The following is a 13,602-nucleotide window of genomic DNA, read 5'->3' on the forward strand; positions in this document are numbered from 1 at the left end:
CCTTTTTCCACTCATCAATTCATAGAAGAATCAACAGTGCAAAGATCAGGGGTTTACATCTGGATGGAGTGTGGGTAGAAAGTCCAAATGAGATAAAAAGATACTGTTCTTGATCATTTCAAAAGTTGTTTCAAAGATAATCAAGCTAATCGGCCGGTTCTGGAATGTCTAAATGACTTGCCTTTCCAGAAAATCAGTCCATCTGATGCAAACATGTTGGAAGCTCCTTTTCTTGAATCAGATGTATGGAACGCAATTAACGAATGTGCTTCGAATAAAGCCCCTGGTCCCGATGGCTTTAACATCAACTTTTACAAGAAGTTCTATTGGTTGCTAAAGGATGATCTGTTAAAAGCTATTCAATGGTTTTGGACACATGGAAGGATTTCAAAGGGCTGTAACGCCTCGTTTTTTACTTTGATCCCTAAAATAAAGGATCCGATGAAACTTAGTGAGTTCTGACCAATTAGCCTAATTAGTAGTTATTACAAGATAATCGCAAAAATCCTTTCGAAATGGATTCAAAAGATAGTCGGGAAGATTGTTGGTATCGAGCAAAATGCTTTTATGAAAGGCCGATTTATCCTTGATAGCATCCTCATAACTAATGAAGTGGTAGATTATGTAAAGCAAATCAAGAAGAAATGCTTGATTTTCAAAGAGGATTTCCAAAAAGCTTTTGATAGTATTAATTGGAATTTCTTGCTCCATGTTATGAACCTAATGGGTTTTGGCGAGAAATGGATCTTATGGATTAAGGCTTGTTTAGAATCGGCATCGATATCGATTTTAGTCAATGGGTCTCCAACTAGCGAATTCACCCCTAAACGTGGGATCCGACAAGGTGATCCACTATCACCCTACTTGTTCATAATAGCGGTTGAAGGTCTAAACATTTTTGTAAAGCGATCCTTGGAAACTAATGTATTTCATGGTATAGAAGTTGGTGCCGAAAAGGTAATGGTCTCTCACCTTCAATATGCCGATGATATCGTTTTCTTTGGTGAATGGAACAAAAAGAATGCAAACAGTATTTTCAAGCTTTTAAAATGCTTCGAAATCTTTTCGGGTCTTAAAGTAAATATGTCAAAGAGTTGCATCTATGGTATGGGGGTTCAAAAGTCTAATGTCGAGGACATAGCCAATTATATTGGGTGTTGGGTTAGCTCATTTCCTTTTACATACCTAGGTCCACCAATTGGATAAAAAATGAATAAGGCTCGTGAATGGGAAATGATAATTGAAAAATTCAAAACTAAATTAGCGGATTGGAAATCAAAGTCGATATCATGTAGAGGCCGTCTTACTCTTATTAAGTCCGTGCTTACTAGTCTTCCATTGTATGCTTTCTCCCTATTCCGAGCTCCAACATGTGTCATAAACATGCTTGAAGGTATTAGACGTAAGTTTTCTGGGGCGGGTCGGATGAGATCTCAAAAATCTCATGGGTTAAATGGAATGATGTTCTATTACCATATGAGGGAGGGGGTTTAAATTTCGGATCCCTTAAAGCCAAAAATATGGCTCTACTAGGGAAATGGTGGTGGCGTTTTAGGATACAAAACAACGCTCTTTAGGTAAAAATCATTAAAAGTTTGTATGGGTGGGATGGGGGTTTGGGAAGTTCAATAAATATCCAAAACGTGGCCAAACATTCAACTTGGAATAATATCCGCTTGATTGGGAATGTAATTGATAACCTGGGCATTGCTTTTTCTAATTCTTTTGTGAAAGTTGTTAACAAAGGAGATAGTACCTTGTTCTGGAAAGAGTCATGGCTATGTGGTCAAAGTCTATGTGACAAATTTAGAAGGCTATTCAGATTGGAGGCAATAGAAAACGCTACAGTCATGGATCGCATAGCAGTAAGTGAAAGCTCATGGTCTGCTACATGGAATTGGCTTCGTCTACCTTCAGGGAGAACGCGTGGTGAACTTGATGAGCTCATCAGCATGATCTACAACTATGACTTCAAATGTGACAAATCAGATTCATGGAAGTGTACTTTACGAAGTGATGGTCAATTCTGTTCTTCTTTTCTCACTCGGCTAATCGATGAAAAGCTTCTAACTGCTGCTACTCAGGCTAGTGAAACTATGCGTAATACGTTGATACCGCAGAAAGTTGGAATATTTATATGGCGAGCATCAAAAAAAAGGTTACCGGTTCGAGTCGAATTGGATAAGCGCGGTATTGACCTACATTCCTTGAGGTGTCCCGTTTGCGATAATGCTATTGAAACTCTTGAACATGTTTTCATAAACTGTCCCATTGCAAAAGACATATGGGCTAGAGTACATCAGTGGTGGAATTTGAGTAATCCACCCCAACTAGACTTGGATTTGCTGTTTAAAGGGATAAAAAATGAAAGGACCCGTCATAATCCATCTGGACGAAGTCACCAACATTTGGTTCCATTGCGATGATTGACTCCAACTAATGTCTTTAAAATGAGAAAATGCACAGCGGAATGTTTCTTTCATACCTGAGAATAAACATGCTTTCAAGTATCAACCAAAAGGTTGGTGAATTCATAGGTTTATCATAAAACAATAAAATTCATCATTTTGATAGACCACAAAATTTAAATGCTACATGGTACAAATGGGCCCGAATCTTATACCCACCTGTAATGTACATGCTATATCTTTTAAATACATTACATCTTTCTCGTGTACGAAACCATTTTCATAAATCATAGTAACCTTACACATATCTTGTGCACAAAAATAACATACACATAACCTGTGTATAAAATCATTCTCTCGATATATAACATTCACATCAATTGGTGGCAATTATCATGTCCACATATTTCAATGGTGGCAATTATCATGTCCACATAATTCAGTGGTGGCAATTATCATGTCCACATAATTCAATGGTGGCAATTATCATGTCCACATAATTCAATGGTAATCCGCAGAACTTCTGTCTGCATAATAATTCATTCGAGGAATGTTTTGCTTGTGTCTATCTCGTCAAACATTTATAAAAGCATTTCATGTATTTGCAGTTCAAAATATATTTCAAAAGCATTTAATAAAGCAGTTGTAAAAACAGCGCATGTATTCTCAGTTCCAAAAATGTAAAGAGTAAAAGGGAATCAAATGAACTCACGCATATAAATATTGTAAAACAGTTAATAAAGCATTTGCATGTATTTTCAGCCCAAAAATGTAAAGAGTAAAAGGGGCAAATGAACTCACAATACTGTATTTTGTAGTAAAAATACATATGATGATATTGAACAATGCAGGGTTGACCTCGGATTCACGAACCTATATCATTTGTATATTTATTAATATACGTAATTGTAATCGAACAAATTGATACATTCCATCTTGATTTATATATTAATATTAATATATATTATTTTAATTGTTATATATATATATATATATATATATATATATATATATATATATATATATATATATATATATATTGAACAATGCAGGGTTGACCTCGGATTCACGAACCTATATCATTTGTATATTTATTAATATACGTAATTGTAATCGAACAAATTGATACATTCCATCTTGATTTATATATTAATATTAATATATATTATTTTAATTGTTATATATATATATATATATATATATATATATATATATATATATATTCTTTTTACACATGTTCTATATAAGTATTTATTTGATAAAAAAAATGTTAATAATAACAATAATAATAATCATGTTTATGATAAAAATAATAATGATAATAATATTATTGATGATAAGTAAAAAAAATGACAGTTTTAATAAAAATGATAATTATTAATAATAAAAATGATAGTTTTAAAATGATAATTTTAATAGTCATGATAGTAATAATATTTATATTCATAATGATAATAATGTTAATAGTAATAATAATACTTATCTTAATAATAATAATAACATGATAATATTAATCATAATAATAATAATAATAAAAATAAAACTACCTTAGAGCAACAAGTTCCCAAAAACAAATGCCACAGCCCGGGTTCGAATACAAGACCTCTCGCTAATAGACATAACACCCTAACCATCCCTCCATCCTTTCATTTCTGATTCACACACAACCCATCAATATATCCCCAGTATCTATAGTTGTCATATTTATCTTGTCCAGTTTCAAAAATAAAAAAATAAAAAAAAAAATACACGACCCAGCCTAGGCTTGAACCTATGACCTCTCGGCTAATACTAACATCACCACACCATCTAATCTGTCTAGCCATTCTGAATTCATACACAACAGAATCATATATAACCCATTTTGACATCTCATCACCTTATACATAATTATTATAGCATCACCTTAAATCATGGTCTCACCATATATCATCATCTTTCTATATCTATATCATCACATTCGTACGTTATCCATTATTATCATAATACCATATTAACGGGTCATCATCATATGAACATAATAATCATCTTCGATTATCATCATCATAATGATCATCACTCCACCATCATCTTAATGCTATTGTTATCATTATAATAATTATAATTATATATATATATATATATATATATATATATATATATATATATATATATATATATATATATATATATATATATATATATATATATATATATATATATATATATATATATATATATATATATATATATATATATATATATATATATATATACCGTCCTCCTCTCAATATCTTGATCTAAATAGGAGATTTAATATCACAGCCCGTTTAGCAATTATAAGCCCGATAGCAGCTGCATAATTCGACCTTAAGGAAAATGAAACGGACCTCAGTCCAATCACTAAATCATACCCCGTATATGTTTACAGTTCATAAACCTACGATCAATATTAAACTTAAATCTATCAATTGATTATGTGGGGTTGTCGGCCAAGAAGAAAAAGACCTACACGATCCACTTTATTGTTTTACATCCAACAATTGGTTTTCCAATTATATAAAGGATTCCAGCTGGATAATTACCCATCTATTTTCAGCAATCATCCATCATACAACACCTCACCTCTTAACCTATTATCTAATACCTAATCTTCATTCTTTATTAAAGCAAAAGTTAGGTTGTCTGCCACAAAATAAAGAAGACATGTACTAGTATTTAAAACAATAACCTTACTTCTCATTCTTCACTCTCAATATGTTGATTTGATAAAAAAAATAACGTGGAGTTTTCTTGAGGCTCGTCTACCTCTGTAAGTTATTGAATTTTTAATGGATGGGTTCGAGTGGTGGTAGTGAAGGTTTGATCTAGCTCAAAACAGATTAGAAGGAAACAATTAAAGAAAGTATAGTTGTGTTGTTAGTATTATGGTTACGGGTGTAAACAGAAGAGAGAAAATTAAGAGAGAAAGAGAGAGAGAGAGAGAGAGAGAGAGAGAGAGAGAGAGAGAGAGAGAGAGAGATGAAGGCGGTATTCCAATCATGGTGGCAGCGGGTTGAAGGTGAGGGTGATGAACATGGTGATGATTTGAGAAGAAAATCATAAGAGCCGAAGTATTAAGAGTTAAGGGTGGTGTTTGATTGGTTGAATTATGTTTGTCGAACAGTAACCAAGAAACATGTTGTGTTATGGATTGTATTATGATGGTCTTGATGGTTGTGTTGATCGGAACAAGAACATGAATCAAAACAGTAACGGTTACAGTTTGTTGATGGTTATAGGGTGATGACTTGGTTGTTTATCTTTGGTGGTGCCGATTATCAACGAGATTAAAGAGACAAAGCAAATGGTGATGGAGTTTGAAAGTATATAGATAGTGGTTCTCAGTTATGTTGAAGATGGGTGTGAGTTGTGGATGGCAATGGTCGTCGATGAAGAGGTTTGTAGGCAGATTACAATCGACAGCTTAAATCAATCATAAAGAAGGTTAGAAGGAAGAAAGAGACGTGAAACAGATAAAGAGAAAGAAATCAATTAATCTCTAACAGAATTTGTTTTGTTCCTGTGATGGAAATTTGATTTGTATGGTTTTTTGTTGCTTAGTATGACTTAATTGAAATCGTTAGTACCAATTTGTATGTAGGAAATACTTTATGACACAGCTTGATAGGGATTGAAAACAGACTACGAAATTCTATGTATTTATTTATGTATATACAGTATTTATATATATGCATACCTGTATATGTATTTATGTATGTATTAGTATAAATATATCTGATTCTTATATTTTGCTAATTAATAATTGTAAATATATTAATACAATTCATAATACTAATAATAATATTGTTAGTGTTATTGACAAAGTGACTAGTAATACTAAATAATAATATGATAAATATAAAAAATGATAATTTTAATAAATTTAATTACTAATTAAAGTGTATATTTATTTATGTAAAGTATTATACATTCTCTTATATTTATATTTATATATATACATATTTAATTACAAAATTGTTCGTGAATCGTCGGTAATGGTCGAAAGGTAATTACATTCATAAAAATAGTTCAAAATCTTTGAGACTCAACCTAACAGACTTTGCTTATCGTGTCAAAGATATTAAATCGTATCGAGAGTTTGGTTTAAAATTAGTCGAAATTTTCTGGGTCACTACAGTACCTACCCGTTAAATAAATTTCGTCCCGAAATTTGAGTGAGGTTGTCATGACTAACAATAAAAAAAATGTTGTCATGACGAATATGAGTTAATAATTAAAGTTTTATCACCATCAGGTGATTTGAATAAAACATCTCAATTATTCGAAGCGTACGAGTGAAATTATCACAAAAAGATTGAAATAGGATAAGTAAAGATTCATCTTAACTTTTGACAAAGTCAGGGTTGAATTTAGAAAATAAGGTGCGTCTTAGCTTTTAACGTTGATTTGGTTGAATTCCGAAATTCAAGGAATTTAAAGAAAATCTTCGAAATTTAAAAGATTTGATTCTTCGGCGAAAAAAGGAAGTGAAGATCTCTATAAATAAATACGGTGATCTGCCTTGATTATTCTGTCTGATATTTCCATTATAAATCAAACTCTTCCGTTTCATTATTCTCACCATTCCTATACTTTCTTTCTTAGTCCATACATCCAAAAGAGTGTGAAGTGCTTAATCCCGTTCTAATTCTTGATGTTTTCTTAATTATCATTTCTGTCATCCTTCTTTTCAATCTTCCACCAGAAGAATCTGTTTACTCCTACTATTACCTTGGGGTAATACTATTCTTAATTATACCATGTCTTTATATTGTTATTCGTATTAATATCCACGGTTTGTAACCTCTGTGTTGTTATTGGGCTTTATATTTTCTCTTATATTTTGGAGCTTTGTCCCTTCGTTTCTTCTTTTTACGATTAAACACCGCTTGTAATGGTTCAGAATTCGCAGATATAAACTTCGGAATGAACATTGTTAATGTTCTAAGAAGGAAGTCGTAATGGCACGATTTGATTTGTCAAATTACCTGAATCACTGAGAATAGAATTATCAAGAATATATTTTCTTGATATGTTCGGAGGTGAAGTAGAATGAACGAGTTGTGTAACATGGCACATGATGATGTTATGATCTGTGAATCATCACGTTCCATTAGAAACTCAACATGACTTACTGTAATATAATCACGTTGATTAAGTGTCATTATATTATACTAACTCATGCATCAATTCCCAACACTACTTCAAAAACATTCATAATTTAAACTCGAATTTTAAAGAATTTTAGAAACTAAGGTAGTTTCCTTTATGATGTAATATAGATAGCAGGAATAGATAAATAATTTCGGACGAGAATATTTATGAAAATATCCTCAGAAATATCGAAGATGTTTATGATGATATTTTGGAATTTCCAAGTTCGAAGGTTGATGAAGGAAAATTTTCCGCAAGATTTTAACATGACTTCGGAGCAGGATATTCTCTAAAGATTTCAACGGATCCAGAATTACCTGGATTCTTTGAATATAGGGTATGGTCCTTGTATTTGTCCTTGGTCTCCTTCGTGGTTAGCTCAATCCATTTTTCAGTTCCAACTTTTCTGAGCTTTCCCAACATACTATTCTTTATCATCAAACTTCCGACGATTAAGGTCATTTACGGTTGCCTACAGTTTTCTGCTGCTTCATTCAGCTTTTTCAAAGTTCGATGTCTTGATTCGTAGGCTGGGTACTTTTCAAAATTTCAGAATTGAAGATCATAATTCTAGAAGATAATTGTTATATGTATACATATAACTATTGATGTAGAAAGGCTACGAGATTCAAAATACTGATTGCTGATTCTCGGTAATTGGTATGGCAATTATTGTTACAGGGTATAGATGAATACATGATGGGGTTTCAATGAATATAATGATTTATCAGAGAGATTTAAGCCAATAAGCAAAGAGGTTGCTGGTACGTCTGCTGGTAATATGGTGGAATATAAAAGGTTTCCTAGTAATAATAAAAGAGTTCGCTTATATATCAAAGTTATAATAAAGTTTTTTCGAATGAAAAGTCGAAGTTGTCTTGCTGGAGCTGTGACAAAATTGGCTATTTTGAAAAAAGAACTGCAGAGTTATTTTGGGTAATAATAACACTAAAGGAATTGGCACAACTACGTGTTAAACGTTTACTCAGTTTCTGAGAGTTTTTCAGGTGTATAACTATATGCATAAATCTTTCCTTCTGTAGATGAAGTGTTGTTGGTTCATCCTCTCGATTGAGGTGTTTTCAAGAATCATGAAAGGTTTGAACACAGAATGTAATCGTGAAGATACAAATGATGTTTAAGACGAAATCAAGTGGCAACTTGAAGAATTGTTTAGTTTCATATATCATAATCAATATTTTAATTCATTTTAATTGTTCAATGTTATTAGTCCACAGTTGACAGTCCAATAATTCATATATAGTTTAATATATAATATTTGAATTAATTAATACGTATCGTGACCCGTGTACATGTCTCAGACTCGATCACAACTCAAAGTATATATATTATTTGAGAATCAATCTTAACCCTGTATAGAGAACTCGATCATTACTGCATATAGAGTGTCTAAGGTTATTTCAAATAATATATATATATGCGTCGATATGATATGTCAAAACCTTGTATACGTGTCCCGATATTTAAATGCGTAAATAACAGTATTTAAATGACGATAAATAAAGTGCGTAAAATAAATAACAGAAATTAAATGAAGATAAATAAAATTGCGATAATTAAAATTGCGATAAATAAAATGTAATACGGAATTAACAGTTAGCTAGGAACAGTTAGCTAGGATTTTGTTAGCGTGAATTCTTAACAAAATTTCTCATAGTTAATTTGTTGGTTTCTAACAAATTTTATTTTGCCCAATGTTTTCTTCTTTATGCCACTTGTTGGATTCTGATAGGTCAAAATCCAAATATGAAATTGAATGAAAATGTTTATTGTGCGGTGAACGGATACATATATCTGTGGGTGTAAGTAGGATAGTAAATGACTGTTGAATCAGCTTCGAGAATGTAGAGTATAACATGTTAATATGAAAGTTAAATATTTCCTCAGGTATTACCTACCCGTTAAAATATTTTCACCATTAACAGTTTGTACAAAAGAATTTTTAATTACAATCTTTATGAAAACATATATACATATATATTTTCTTTAGATGCAATCATGGATTTAATGAGTTAATATGACGTTAACTCATCTAATTTACCGTTAGAACAAGAATATATAATCTCTAAACCATTAGAGGTTACATAATCGCTATGTCGAACGAAGATAATTGATGTAGAACGATACGTAGAACGATGATTATGCTCGAGGTACAGAATGAGATGTTGAGGCATGGTTTGTTGACGGTACTGGTGATGTTACTGATGGTACTGTTGATGCCGGTGATGTTGCTGAAGCTGGTAATTTTTGCACCATATTCTCCAAATTGATTACTCGAGCGCGAAGTTCGTTGACTTCTTCTATTACACCGGGGTGATTGTCGGTTGGAACGAGTGGATGAATGAGGTTTAGAATTCTGAGATAGTATATGATCGTGACAAGATACTTTGAAAATGAGAGAGAAAATAGTGTCTCGAGCAGGTTCGTCGGTAAGCACCTCAGGTTCATTGTCAAGAGGTGAATGCGGTTGGTGGAAGGGATCGCCTTCTTCGCATCTCCATTGATTAAGTCGACTACGAATCCATCAGATGAATTGAGGGTGGCTGATTGATTGATTCATTCTGGTGACACCGCTTTCGGAGCTTAGGTGAATATCCATGTCAGAATTGCTGTCGGGATAACTATCGGAATAGCTATCGAAATTTGAGGGAATCGAACTGGTTGAGGGATTCATCTCGTACGATCAGATAAAATATATTCGATAAGAAATAGATTATAGGATGTAGATTAGTACCCTGAAATACATAATTTACATATGCATATATAATACTAAAATCCCATAAGTTACGGAGGAATCAACGAAAGCTGTCACGTAAAGGTAACAATAACAGATACGCTAAGATATGAATTTTGTCTATACACTATTCATGCAGTCAATGCAATAAGATGTGTCTAGACTAAGAATGATAAGCAAATGATTCCTTAAGAATGATTAGCAGGTAATTTTCAACACGAATGTTAAGCAAAACTTTTGACATGCAGACACGGTCGAAGTCCAGACTCACTAATGCATATAAACAACTATCAGTTAGACACACTAATCTAAGACCTAGTTCGCTAAGACCACCGCTCTGATACCAACTGAAAGGACCCGTCCTAATCCATCTGGACGAAGTCACCAACATTTGGTTCCGTTGCGATGATCGACTCCAACTAATGTCTTTAAAATGAGCAAATGCACAGCGAAATGTTTCTTTCATACCTGAGAATAAACATGCTTTCAAGTGTTAACCAAAAGGTTGGTGAATTCATAGGTTTATCATAAAATAATAAAATTCATCATTTTGATAGACCACAAAATTTAAATGGTCCATGGTACAAATGGGCCCGAATCCTATACCCACCTGTAATGTAAATGCTATATCTTTTAAATACAGTACATCTTTCTCGTGTACAAAACCATTTTCATAAATCATAGTAACCGTACACATATCTTGTGCACAAAAATAACATACACATAACCTGTGTATAAAATCATTCTCTCGATATATAACATTCACATCAACTGGTGGCAATTATCATGTCCACATATTTCAATGGTGGCAATTATCATGTTCACATAATTCAATGGTGGCAATTATCATGTCCACATAATTCAATGGTAATCCGCAGAACTTCTGTCTGCATAATAATTCATTCGAGGAATGTTTTGCTTGTGTCTATCTCGTCAAACATTTATAAAAGCATTTCATGTATTCGCAGTTCAAAATATATCTCAAAAGCATTTAATAAAGCAGTTGTAAAAACAGCGCATGTATTCTCAGTCCCAAAAATGTAAAGAGTAAAAGGGAATCAAATTAACTCACGCATATAAATATTGTAAAACAGTTAATAAAGCATTTGCATGTATTCTCAGCCCAAAAATGTAAAGAGTAAAAGGGGCAAATGAACTCACAATACTGTAATTTGTAGTAAAAATACATATGACGATATTGAACAATGCAGGGTTGACCTCGGATTCACGAACCTATATCATTTGTATATTTATTAATATACGTAATTGTAATCGAACAAATTGATACATTCCATCTTGATTTATATATTAATATTAATATATATTATTTTAATTGTTATATATATATATATATATATATATATATATATATATATATATATATATATATATATATATATATATATATATATATATATATATTCTTTTTATACATGTTCTATATAAGTATTTATTTGATAAAAAAATGTTAATAATAATAATAATAATAATAATAATGTTTATGATAAAAATAATAATGATAATAATATTATTGATGATAAGTAAAAAAAAAAATGATAGTTTTAATATAAATGATAATTATTAATAATAAAAATGATAGTTTTAAAATGATAATTTTAATAGTCATGATAGTAATAATATTTATATTCATAATGATAATAATGTTAATAGTAATAATAATACTTATCTTAATAATAATAATAACATGATAATATTAATAATAATAATAATAATAATAATAATAATAATAATAATAATAATAATAATAATAATAATAATAATAATAATAATAATAATAATAATAATAATAATAATAATAATAATAACAATAAAACTACCTTAGAGCAACAAGTTCCCAAAAACAAATGCCACAGCCCGGGTTCGAATACAAGACCTCTCGCTAATAGACATAACACCCTAACCATCCCTCCATCCTTTCATTTCTGATTCACACACAACCCATCAATATATCCCCAATATCTATAGTTGTCATATTTATCTTGTCCAGTTTCAAAAAAATAAATAAATAAATAAACGACCCAGCCTAGGCTTGAACCTATGACCTCTCGGCTAATATTAACATCACCACACCATCTAATCTGTCTCGCCATTCTGAATTCATACACAACAGAATCATATATAACCCATTTTGACATCTCATCACCTTATACATAATTATTATAGCATCACCTTAAATCATGGTCTCACCATATATCATCATCTTTCTATATCTATATCATCGCATTCGTACATTATCCATTATCATCATAATACCTTATTAACGGGTCATCATCATATGAACATAATAATCATCTTCGATTATCATCATCATAATGATCATCATTCCACCATCATCTTAATGTTATTGTTATCATGATAATAATTATAATTATTATATATATATATATATACCGTCCTCCTCTCAATATCTTGATCCAAATAGGAGATTTAATATCACAGCCCGTTTAGCAATTATAAGCCCGATAGCAGCTGCATAATTCGACCTTAAGGAAAATGAAATGGACCTCAGTCCAATTACTAAATCATACCCCGTATATGTTTACAGTTCATAAACCTATGATCAATATAAAACTTAAATCTATCAATTGATTATGTGGGGTTGTCGGCCAAGAAGAAAAAGACCTACACGATCCACTTTATTGTTTTACATCCAACAATTGGTTTTCCAATTATATAAAGGATTCTAGCTGGATAATTACCCATCCGTTTTCAGCAATCATCCATCATACAACACCTCACCTCTTAACCTATTATCTAATAACTAATCTTCATTCTTTATTAAAGCAAAAGTTAGGTTGTCCGCCACAAAATAAAGAAGACATGTACTAGTATTTAAAACAATAACCTTACTTCTCATTCTTCACTCTCAATATGTTGATTTGATAATAAAAATAACGTGGAGTTTTCTTGAGGCTCGTCCACCTGCTGTAAGTTATTGAATTTTTAATGGATGGGTTCGAGTGGTGGTAGTGACGGTTTGATCTAGCTTGAAATAGATTAGAAGGAAACAATTAAAGAAAGTATAGTTGTGTTGTTAGTATTATGGTTACGGGTGTAAACAGAAGAGAGAAAATTAAGAGAGAGAGAGAGAGAGAGAGAGAGAGAGAGAGAGAGAGAGATGAAGGCGGTATTCCAATCATGGTGGCGGCGGGTTGAAGGTGAGGGTGATGAACATGGTGATGATTTGAGAAGAAAATCATAAGAGCTGAAGTATTAAGAGTTAATGGTGGTGTTTGATTGGTT

The 13,602-nt window shown here is 31.6% G+C and overlaps 1 protein-coding gene across 1 annotated transcript; it reads left to right on the top strand.

The window, feature by feature from the left end:
* Window positions 1-567: 567 nt before the first annotated feature.
* Window positions 568-1,206, top strand: LOC139894573 (uncharacterized mitochondrial protein AtMg01250-like). The gene has a single exon (XM_071877930.1). It carries the CDS (start codon window positions 568-570, stop codon window positions 1,204-1,206), a length of 639 nt encoding a protein of 212 aa, XP_071734031.1.
* The last annotated feature ends 12,396 nt before the right edge of the window (window positions 1,207-13,602 follow it).

Source organism: Rutidosis leptorrhynchoides, chromosome 2 (assembly GCF_046630445.1).
Source record: "Rutidosis leptorrhynchoides isolate AG116_Rl617_1_P2 chromosome 2, CSIRO_AGI_Rlap_v1, whole genome shotgun sequence".
Classification (NCBI taxonomy): Eukaryota; Viridiplantae; Streptophyta; class Magnoliopsida; order Asterales; family Asteraceae; genus Rutidosis; species Rutidosis leptorrhynchoides.